General features: G+C 34.6%; 2 protein-coding genes across 2 annotated transcripts; one reads left to right on the top strand and one right to left on the bottom strand.

The window, feature by feature from the left end:
• Positions 1-1,845: 1,845 nt before the first annotated feature.
• Positions 1,846-4,349, bottom strand: LOC143634721 (protein SAR DEFICIENT 1-like). Its single transcript, XM_077102737.1, has 4 exons — positions 4,287-4,349; positions 2,607-3,123; positions 2,335-2,495; positions 1,846-2,261 (listed from the first exon to the last, which is right to left on the bottom strand). The coding sequence occupies exons 1-4, from the start codon at positions 4,347-4,349 to the stop codon at positions 2,148-2,150; spliced, it is 855 nt and encodes a 284-aa protein (XP_076958852.1). The 3' UTR covers positions 1,846-2,147.
• A 1,141-nt stretch (positions 4,350-5,490) lies between these two features.
• LOC143634720 (uncharacterized) lies at positions 5,491-9,700 on the top strand. The gene is made up of 6 exons (XM_077102736.1): positions 5,491-5,497; positions 6,264-6,509; positions 7,542-7,803; positions 7,980-8,238; positions 9,002-9,503; positions 9,579-9,700. Exons 1-6 carry the CDS (start codon positions 5,491-5,493, stop codon positions 9,698-9,700), a joined length of 1,398 nt encoding a protein of 465 aa, XP_076958851.1.
• Positions 9,701-11,607: the final 1,907 nt, after the last annotated feature.

Raw genomic sequence — 11,607 nt, 5'->3', positions numbered from 1 at the left:
TTGACCCACTCATCAATTGCTTATCTTCATGTGCTTTGATATGATTATATATATTGATAATAATTAATATATATTAATTAAGTTTATATATTTATTTAGTTTCTTTATTATACGTTAATTATGGTTCCTTATTGTTTATCTTTTTCTATTTTATGTGTTTTCTTTTCCTATAAATTGTAATCGTTTCAATAAGAAAAAATCGATCGGCTATTGATCCAACAAGAATCAAGCGCCGTCCAAGCCAAGTTCCAGTTTGACTCCCTCATCACCACCATGAACCAAATCACCGCTAACCTTACCGCCGCCCTCGCTAAAATTTCCGACACCTCCTCAACGATATCTGACCAAAAAACTGGCCCTTACGCCGCTAATCCCGGCACCGCCTGTAACCGATTAGAAGACACCATCACCAACACTAAAACAACCCGCAACCCCAAAACTGGTGTTGGCAACGCTACCTTTTCCACCAACTTTTGTGTCAACGATCCATACCAATTTCAATCTAACCTTTCATCCCTGTAAACAATCTAAGTTCTCACTCAATAACCTTCGAGCCTCCCACCAAACTCAAGACTTTGAAAAGTTAATTGATGAGAACTTCACATTCCAAATTGAGCCTAAGTATAACTCTACTGTTGGTTCATTGAATCCGGAAGTAAACTTCGCTTCCAAACCGTCAGCCACTTCTAACCCTATCCTTCAATGGCCTTTACTATCAACTCCAACCAATATATATCACCCACACTAGGCATTGTGTGTCTGCTACTACGAAATTGATATTGTTTAAGTGTGAAACAAGGCACCCCGATAGGCGCTCACCTTGGCGTTTCCTTAAGACCTCTCCGAATGCCACCAGAAGACTTGAATGGCAGCCACCGTGGCGATCGGTTGAGACCGTCCCATATGTGGTAGTTCGACTCCAATGGCGACCCCTATAGAAAACGAGTTCCGTTCTAGAGGACAAGAACGTTTTGAAGAGGCGAGGAATTGATATGATCATTTATATTGATAAAGATTAATATATATTAATTAAGTTTATATTTTTATTTAGTTTCCTTATTATACATTAATTGTGTTTCCTTATTGTTTATCTTTTCCTATTTTATGTGTTTTCTTTTCCTATAAATTGTAATCGTTTCAATAAGAAAAATAATAAGAAAATTTGTCTCAAGTTTGGTTTCTCTTCTTCTCTCTTGTTCTTGGAACCTAACCCACTCTACAGGTATATCGAAAGATTGACCATCTCAAATCGGTCTCTATCATGCTTTAATTCAAACTTCCAAGAGAGCTTTGAAAGAAAGAGAATTTACAAATTGACGGGAAATTTATTTTATAGAAAGGGAATATATGGAAGACTTATATGTATAAAAAGGTTGTGGCTGTGTGCGTGACAGCCTTTCATTTGTCTTAAGTAATAATTAGGTCTTTAAAAATTAAAAAGAAGATTCAACATGGAAATAAAAACAAAAATAAAATTAGTCCGTCTTGTTAATAATAATTTATATCATCAGTCCATTTTTATTTCAGTGGGATTGAAATTAAGATGATTAGAAAATGTTAGGATTCAACATTCAAGTGTAATATATAATTATCTGGTTAAAAAAATAATAATAACAATATCATCAATTCAAGATCATCATATGTATCAGGTAAAGATAATAAATATACTTATCCATCATTTTCATTGCTTTGAATTTTAACCTATATGACTCGTCTTTTAAGAAACTAACATTATATCGGACCAGATCGATTAGTCTACAAGTGTTGCACGCGGACCACTCACCTAGATTCTTAACTTCTTATTAAAAGATCCAGGAACCTTTTTATTTCGACCCGTATATCTTTTCTAAGACATGCATGTGACTATATATTGTCCTACTTTCTCAATTCACATGGTCTTAAAAGTGGTTTATAAATTAGTCAACAGGTCCAAGTAGCTGACTGTACTCTCAAAATATTGATCAAGATCAAACTGATCAAAGGCCATAGACATCATGTCATTTGATGATGGACTTGCTTCAAAAGGGCCGAGTTCGGTGCCAGGATTCTGATCAACCTGCGACGCCTCGTCTGATTCTTGGGTGGTAGATCCAACTGATCCACACACGTTACGCTAACAAATACATTAACATACCTTGTAAACAACTTCATAATATTTGCACGTAAATCACCGTTAAATAAATCAATACCATTTTATCTGAAATGGATGTTTTTGCGTGACGAACAGTCACCTCCCATCCTTTGCCGGTGCTACCATAGATCTACAATCAATATCATCATTAATTTCTTTTAGGGTTTTAGGGTTTATTTTTGTGTTTGACGAAAACTCTTTACCTTTTGGAGAGCTACCGGGTTTGAAGAGAGTCTATCAAGAAAATCCTTAACGGTCATGATTTTTTCATGCTCGAGACGCTTACAAAGCTTTCCGTTTCTCCCAACGTTTCTTAATCTTGACACCTTGTCGGCTAGTGTAACCGATCTGTTCTTACTAATTACTACACAAAATAAGTGTTCTCTTTAGTATGCAAGTGTTCACATAGGTTTACATATTGCATTTCAAACTAACAATTAATTTCTTTAAACCAATCAATTCAGTAATTACTTACATTCATTGCGTCGATCAATGGCTTCAAACGGATCGGTAATAGCCTCTTTGATGTCATAGGAACCATCATCAATCATGGCTCCTAACAGAAACTTGGACTTGCTAAGATGTTTTTTATCATGTTTGATCCATATCTTTGGAACAGTTCCTCTCCCAAGTACAAGATTGAAAGAATGATTACCTTGAAGAATGTTTTTCTTGTTTCGCCAGTCAGTGATTATGCTATTTTTGAATTGTAAAGATGTCCAAACGCCACCAAAATCTTCTGGAAGAAGTACCACCCTCACTCTCTTTGAAACATCGACTGTTTTATTAGTCTCGTTATCAACCAATATAACATCAATTGGCTCAGATACGCCACTTGATTCCCCTCTGATCGCTTTTCCGGTGAACACCGGAGAAGCAACCCCAGTTGAAAAAATTAGCTTATAGGTTTTAAGTTCTGAAACTAGCGATAATGCCTCCTTGTCCTGTTCAGTAATTAAGTTAAGTTGTATTCTCAATATATGTTCAAAAACCTAATCCAGAATATAGTGCTGAAAGATAGATGTGTAATGTATACAGACAAATTATATCGATTCAAAAATACATTTACTTTATGGACTCAAAACAAGATTCAAATTTGTTTATAAACCAATAAATAAAGTACGATATATTTAATAACTTACAAGTGGGCATGTTCTGCGAATTGAACTTTTTTATGAAAAAATCAATATTTTTTCTATTTCTAGCCATCAACTCAACTAATTAAATAATAGCTCTCAGTTAACATATAATTGAAGGCTTCAAACATTTTATTAAACTCAATTAACATATAATGGATGAATTTTGTAAACGTACCCACAACAATAAAATATATTCCAAAAATAACTGGATTTTATGATTAATTCGTGAGTTCTCCGGTGAGATGGTAAAATATTCTCAAATTTTGATTGAAATATTCCGACCAAACTAACGGATAAGAAAATGTTTATGCAGAAAAGAAAAACATAAACTCACATGATAAGAATGAGCCATGTGCCCTATATAGCTGTTTCTTTCTCACCTGAGAGAAAAAATACTTATATAAGTTACATATAAAATTCTGGAGATAGAAGATAGAGATCGATCATGAATAAAAGCACTCATGCATGCTTTAATTAATATTTCATGTGTATGTTTTTAAGGAAGAGTTTAAAGATTTCGGAAATGAAAGGCTAAGGGCAAACGCTTTCTAGACTTACTGGATTTAGTTTATAACCTGTTAGGGTTTCAAGATCTTGAAGAAGATATGTAAATGAAGATGCCAATTCGCAATGGTTAAATGATCTTAATTATATACGAAAGTATTATCAAAATGCATTTTAAAGGAAATTAAGAAGTAAATTCACAACGCGTAAGAGGTAATTTCCAAGAGAAATATATTTGAACAGCACCCCAACATTTGCCACTACATAAAAGTCAAGCTCAAGAGACCACCACCGCGAAAGATTGTCTGCAAATTTTAAATATGGGGTCACACGATTTGTGCTCGTCCAATGAAACCCCTAATCTTTTAGTTATATCTGGTTCCGCTCGATAGCCGTCATTTATTTATTTATAGAGTATTTACTTATACAGTCACCCTCTAGTCTCAACGACCGCTTTCTCTGTTTTCATAAGATTAAATATCAACACAAGTTAAAAAGTATGGAGTGCATACTCGTTCACCACTATTTTTAACTTCCGACACAGGATTCCATGCGGCTCTAGGAGGGAAGCCCATGGACCATTTAAAAGGGGGGGGGGGGGGGGGGGGTGTCAAGTACGCATTGCCACTAAGCAGGGCCAGGCTAAGTGAAATCTAGGCAACACCTTCTCACTGGTCCAAGAAACTGAACCCTTGGAGAAAGAAAATAAGAATTTATAAACAAATCTTCTATTAAACTCTTATTGGAATTATACACTCAACAAAAGTGGAGAACTAGAAACTCTTCATTTTACATGTAAAAAAATAATATAAAAACTCGATTTCATATGTAAAAAATTAGTTTTAACATAAACTTTTTTAGACTTTTTTCTTATAAATACATGTAGAAGACATTCCAATAAAAAATTAAATTTGTAAAAAAAAACTTACGTTTTTTAAACTGAAAATTAATATATATATACACACACACACACATATATATATGTATAAACAATAGTTTTGTAAGAAGTGTGAGAATGATTTAAAATAAAGTACACCACCTAAATAGGACACTTTACCATGTAAGTATGAAACTATACAATTTTTAAAAACTACCAGTCTCAACCAATAGATCCTAAATCCAATGGTCTACATCTATTATTATTCTTCTCACAAAACTATTATTTTTTATGTTAACCCTACCACATATATATATATATAATGTGTAAGAGATGGCCAAATTAAGACAATTATTTTTAAGTAAAATACAAATTATAATACATAAGTTACAATCCAACAAAGCATGTTGAAAAGGAAAATATAGTCTTTTAAAGGAGAAATATCATGTACACTTTCAAATCATTAAACATAGTTACAACTTTGTCCCCTTAATTTTAATCATCTTTTGTAAATTTTAACAATATTTACAACTATAGCCCTTAATCTTTTACCTATATGCTCTTTTCATTTTCACTTTTAACCCAACTTCCCCACGAAATTGTAACGATCATAATTTGTGTATACGTTAATATTTATTATAAAGCATTACACTGTAAAAACGAGTATTTTATTATCTTTAGTTTGAGTATCATGATATAGTTTTTTCTGTTAAAAAAACAATAATTTAGATTAAGCCGTGAGCCTAACCGCTATTCACGTTTTTTTGTCGTCGAAAACCAATACCACCCCATTGAAAATTGAAATCGGTTAGCCAAAAGTAAATCATGAAATCAAACAAATGACTGGTTTGAACGTTTCACGGTTTCAAACCAAACAATGAACACAAATAAACTTGCAATGTGATTACCAAAGTCTGCATTTCCCGTTGCATCGCGCGGGCACCCGTCTAGTGTGTGTGTGTGTATATATATTACATATATATAGCAAGGTTAAAATAAAAAGAAGATTTTTCCTAAGAAGTGTAGAAAGTGTGTTTTCACCACTATATTTATTAAAACACACCGAACAAAAAACACACCACGACTAAAATAAAACACACCGAACAAAAAACACACTTTCCATATCCACCGTCATATCAACATATCTAACGCACCAGATTACTTCTTACACTTCTTAGACAAACTACACTTCTTATTTTAACTCCACCCTATATATATATATATATCTGTGTGTGTGTGTGTGTGGGAATGATCAAGAGAGAACTCTATTTTAGGGAGATAACTGGAGAACTATTAACTAAGAGGGCAAATATGTAAAAACAACATAAAGTATAATTTCCCCCAAATATTGTTCCCTTACCTTATCACCAAGATCGCCCAAATATCGTTCCCTTATCACGAAGATCTCGATCCTTTGTTCAATCCGTCAATGAATATCCATATCAATTCCATAAATTTAAATCATCATAATATAATTGAAGAATCGAGCTCCATATATCACGTTGTTCATCTATATCATGTTGATTGAAGATCATATTACGTTATGAATTAGGTTAAAATCGTTATACTAATTTAGATTCAATTATAATCGTGGTTTGATGTTGTTTAACAGAAATCGACAATTCTGGAAGCATCATTGAAATTAATGGTGCGATGTCAGATCAATTGAACGATTCTATGTCAGCTACATTTGTTACTACAACAAGCGGTGCTGAAGATGCTGAATTAACCAACTCTGCATCAGAATCTCGTGTCAATCGATCAAGTATATCACATTCAATGTCATCCGGTGATGGTGCTTCAAGCTATTGTTTCCAAAACGAGAATATTATGCAATATGTTGGTGTTGAACATCGAGGTAACAGATTGACTTTATATATCTGCACACACATGTTATTCAATGCGTATATGTTATATATTACGTATGTGTTATGTATTGCATATATGTAATAAAACACTTTTTTCCCATATTATGCAATACACATGTGTACTATACATGTTAACACTCCGTTTTACATGCCACGTTATCTAAATGTTAATACTATGTGGCATTTCTTATAATCACATAACACATCTTAACAGTTAATGTATTTATTATATACGCCTTTGACACGTGTGCTACATGTATGTTATGAGTGTTTACATCCTACACGTTAACACTACGTTATATGTATGTACGACGTACACGCAGTGCATTATGACATCCAATAAGTCATATGTCCCACATGTATGTCCTGTTTATTACAATCACACGATGCATATTACATTTACCATAACACACTGATATATCTAACGAGCACGCTATATTATCCTACCATAAACTATATGCATTTTTGATAATGTATTTAAACTTATACAAGATGTGTGTCGAGCGTTGTTTATCATACACCACACGGAACAACATATTTGAAACCTAACGTGCCCGAAGAATTTGTGCATGCCAAAGACATGGAGTTTGAAACGTGAGACGATGCTGTCAATATGTATAACACCTATGCTGACAAATCTGGATTTTCAATACGTTTAAGCACTATTAAACAAGTCAAGGGTTCAGAGACACACAGATACATGCTTTGTACCCGAGCTGGCAAACCGAAATTTCAAGATTTTGATTCAACTAACTCAAGCTCTGTTTTGATCTCACCTTGTAGCAGCTCCAAAGCTGTGTGTTACAACGCACGCCTAAGATTGAAAGCCGTTCCAAACACCACGTGATTCAAGATTTATGATTTTGTCGATATTCATACCCATGAGCTGATTGGACCGAACAGTATGGAGTTAACAAAGAAACGAAGAAACATTGGGTACTCTGAATGCAATTTAATTCACAAGCTAAGTTTAAACAAAACTGGTCCAAGCATTGCGCACAACTTGCAATGTTCGTTAAAAGGCGGACCTCAGAACGTTCATGGTACTAAAACTGATTTCCAAAATGCTACCCGAGATGTCCGCCACTTTATTGTTGACAGAGATGCGCAAATTATTGTGGACACGTTGATATCCCGTTCAGTCAACTTGCAAAATTTCTCGTTTGAGTACAAAGTTGTTAAAAGTGAGCTCCGGTATATATTTTGGGCTGATGATGTTTCAAAATGCAACTATGATGCATTTGGGGAGGTTTTAGGTTTTGATGCAACATTCCATACCAACAAGTAAGTGATCGATACGCATATGCATTTACACACACATATATATATGATGTTAACAGTTTTAAACTGCACACCGTGCTACCATCCCACCTATTTTATACCAACATTTTTATATGTGTGTTTTGTATGCATGTTTGTGTAACATATTTTTATGTGTTTTTTTTGTAATTGTATAACAGATACGGCATGATATTTGTGTCATTTACTGGAGTGGATCATCATAAGAAGTGTGTGATATTTGGTGATGGTCTAATATATGACGAGACTATCGAGTCCAACAAGTGGTTACTCGACAAGTTTCTTAAAACACATAAAAAGCAACCCAAACTCGTTTTAACTGATCAAGATGTTGCGGTTAAACAAGTTGTTCGCGCTGTGTTTGACCAGTCAATTCATCGACTTTGTATGCGGCATATTGTTAAGAAGATACCGTTAAAGGTACTATTTTTTGTTTTATATAATTATTTTTGTTACATGTGATGTTTTTGTCTTGTTTTTTACAACCCTGCACATATGTAACGCTCGTACAATTTCTAACAAATTTCGGGTGACCTGTTAGCAAGTACGGATTTGCGAGTTTCCATACATAAACTGGTGTGGAACTTGTTTATAACACCTTCTACCTTTGAAGAACAGTGGAAATTACTTATTGATGACCTTCATTTGAGTGATCATCATTGGCTTAACGAGATTTATGCAATTAAGGAGCAATGAGTCCCTTGTTATTTCAGAGAAATATAATGGTGTTGCCTTATGAAAACGACATCGAGATGTGAAAGCTCTAATTCTATTTTTAAAGTCAACACCAGTCATGCCAACACGCTTGTCTAGTTTCTTTTGTGTTTTGGCACTGCCCTTAATAGATAGCGAAAAACTCAACCCAAGCTTGACACTGAAACTAATACAACGACACCAAGAATGCCCAAAAAACTGCAATTAGAAATTCACGCGTCCAAAATATATACACGCATTTTGGACGTTCAAACAGAAATTTACAGAGGAATGAGGCAGTGTTATATTATAAGTTCTTTAGATCAGACGACGTTAAGAAATTCAATATTCCACATACCAACAAAGGATTCAAAGTAGTCAACAATTACGTGGTACGTTTGTTTACGTTTTCGATTATTTTTATGTTTACATATTAATGATTACATTCACCTTATTTTCATGTTATATTTTTGTTGGTTAACATATGTAGGTCGACTTTAACGCACACGATACAACTGTTTCTAGCTCATGTATAGGGTTCACGCGTGTTGGATATCTGTGCAGACATGCTTTTTGCGTGTTTAGGTACAGTGTGGTCGAATTGATACCTGACAAATACCTGCCTGCTCGATGGATGAGGAATGTGCTTCCAGCCAGGATTCCTGACATCACAAACAGATATTCTGCTGAAGATGAAGATGAGTCCGTTCTTAGACACAACATGTTTGAATTATTAACTGATTGTGCTGATCGACTGAGACACAAACCGAATTGCCTCAATGCCCTCTTTGCACAGCTTAAAGTTATAAAAGACAAAGTGTTTAAAGAGTTCCCGTCTGAGCCATCTTGTAATAGTAAACGTTCGATTATAAGTGAGCTTGTTGGACAACCCGACACGGTTGATGTGACTATCAAGCCACCCACTGGTATTAAAAACAAGGGGTCGGGTACCAAACTTTGGGTCGGCGTAGTTGAAAAACTGCTGGAAAACTGTAACAAACAACCAAGGTTGTGCCACAAGTGCAATAAATACGTTATCGATCATGACTCCCGTAACTGTTAAAAAGTCAAAGCTGCTAAAGAATCTGCCGCCGCTGCTGTTTTAGCTGATATCGTTGTCGATAGGTCAACCATTGATCGCTCTGTCAACCGTTACGCCACACATTCCAACTGCGCTGCTTCTACTTAATATTCTGCATTTTATATTACATGCTTACTTGATTTCTACACTTTATATTACATATGCGCATTACACTGTTATGTATATTCAATAAGTGCATATCACGTTTTTATATTAGACAATTACGCCACTTAAGACATTTTGATATTACTACTGGTACAACCCAATGAAGCTTATGTTTGTGTAATACATATTCGTATTTTATTTTTATACTTGTTTTTAAACCGTTTTAGCCGGGTGCACTTGCGTGGTATATATCGTTTGCGCACGATTTTTTACGCGTGCATTATCTTTACGTGTTGTATGGTTTATATACTTGTGTTTTTTTACATAATACGCTCTGAATATTGTATTGCGTATACGCATTTACACACGCTTTTTGACGCTACATTATGATTATTAGGTTGCGTATACACATTATAACGCATATACGCGTTATCATTCTTTTTTATTTGCACGCCTTATTGAATACAACTATAATTGTTTTTTGATCTCCAAATGTATAATGTAATGTACGATCACTAACTATTCTTATTATGTTTTCATATTACATGTGTGTATCACACGTTTGTCCTTAGCTATCCTTATTATGTTTTCATATTACACGTGTGCATCACACATTGGTCCCCATCTGTCTTTTGTATGTTTTCATATTACACATGTGCATCACACGTTCCATGTACACTGTCAGTGTCACATTATATTTACATTCTGTCGAGCATCGTATATGTGTCTTCTATGTGTATGTTGCACAATCCCTATACATTTTTACACACATTCAACTAACACATATACACTTACATCCATATCATTCAACTGTTTCATTCACTTGCAAATATCAAAACAAACAAAACAATCAAGACAAATGCTTTAAACCATACCATCCAACCGTCTCATTCAATTGCACGTGTCAAATAAACAAAATAAGCATGTCATAAACTACCTTACACCATATGTTTTTACCTGATTGCCATTTTTTTCATTCTTAACTATCAAGTATCATAAAACTATCCATCAACCCTCCTTAAACCGAACCTTTTTAACCACAACCTGCTTTGGTTTTTTGCTTTCCCATTCTCTATCATCTGCCAACATATCATATCTTACATTGTTTACTCCCGAAAACAATATGCGAGCTATGTACTTCATCCTAAGAATATTGATCTGCTCTACCTTTCTTTCATCTTCCACACTAAAGTCACACTCGACACGATCTCCTCCTCTATAGCACTCAATGTGTCGCATCGCGAATACAACACAATCTGTTACGTTGCTTGATGTACTTGTAACATCCCAAAATTTCGAATAATAAATAATATTGTAGATTGACTCGTTATGATGGAAAAGTTACTTGAGTTATAAATAAACAGTAAAATGATAAAAGGGAAAGATAAGTAGGCTAATTGAATGGAGTTAATCATGGACTAAAAAGAAAAGATGGGCCTTAGGTCCATGGGCTTAAGGGAGTATAAATACCCCCTTAAACCCTAAATCTTTCCATTTCCATCCACTCTACACTCTTGCCTACACCATAAAACACACACTTAAGCCTAAAACACCTTCATAGCCGCCGGCCACCATCCGAACCCAAAACCAAGCATCATAACATAGGAACTTCGATCATACAAGTGAGCTAACAAGTCCAAGATCACGTCTCAAGCTAGCCGTGACCTTACAAACGTCTAAAGGTTACATTTTTATAGACGGTTTGCCATGAAACTAAACCCTAGAGTAGATCGGGTCTAAATGTTTCCTAAAAATGCAAACTTGATGATTAAAACGGACTTAATGGACTCATGGTTGGATACGGGTCATAAAGGAAACCCTAGATCTAGCCTAGAACGTTTTAAATCTATAAAGGTCCAAGCTTTATGCCTAAAAAAATTGGATCTAGATAATGGAATAGTGACGGGTGT

The sequence above is a fragment of the Bidens hawaiensis genome, unplaced genomic scaffold (assembly GCF_021521415.1).
Source record: "Bidens hawaiensis isolate Kalapana, Puna unplaced genomic scaffold, B.hawaiensis_p1.1 tig00007223_1, whole genome shotgun sequence".
Lineage (NCBI taxonomy): Eukaryota > Viridiplantae > Streptophyta > Magnoliopsida > Asterales > Asteraceae > Bidens > Bidens hawaiensis.
This window is presented reverse-complemented; position numbering and strand designations above follow the sequence as displayed.

What these genes read in the sequence shown, in the direction of transcription:
- LOC143634721 (XM_077102737.1), bottom strand. Translation starts at nt 4,349, where the DNA reads ATGGGCTTCCCTCCTAGAGCCGCATGGAATCCTGTGTCGGAAGTTAAA. An exon ending in TTAAAAATAGTGGTGAACGA is followed by an intron (nt 3,124 to 4,286) that starts GTATGCACTCCA and finishes ATTCTGGATTAG; the next exon opens with GTTTTTGAACATATATTGAG. An exon ending in ACCCGGTAGCTCTCCAAAAG is followed by an intron (nt 2,262 to 2,334) that starts GTAAAGAGTTTT and finishes TATTGATTGTAG; the next exon opens with ATCTATGGTAGCACCGGCAA.
- LOC143634720 (XM_077102736.1), top strand. An exon ending in TTAAGAAGATACCGTTAAAG is followed by an intron (nt 8,239 to 9,001) that starts GTACTATTTTTT and finishes TAACATATGTAG; the next exon opens with GTCGACTTTAACGCACACGA. An exon ending in TGAAAAACTGCTGGAAAACT is followed by an intron (nt 9,504 to 9,578) that starts GTAACAAACAAC and finishes ACTGTTAAAAAG; the next exon opens with TCAAAGCTGCTAAAGAATCT.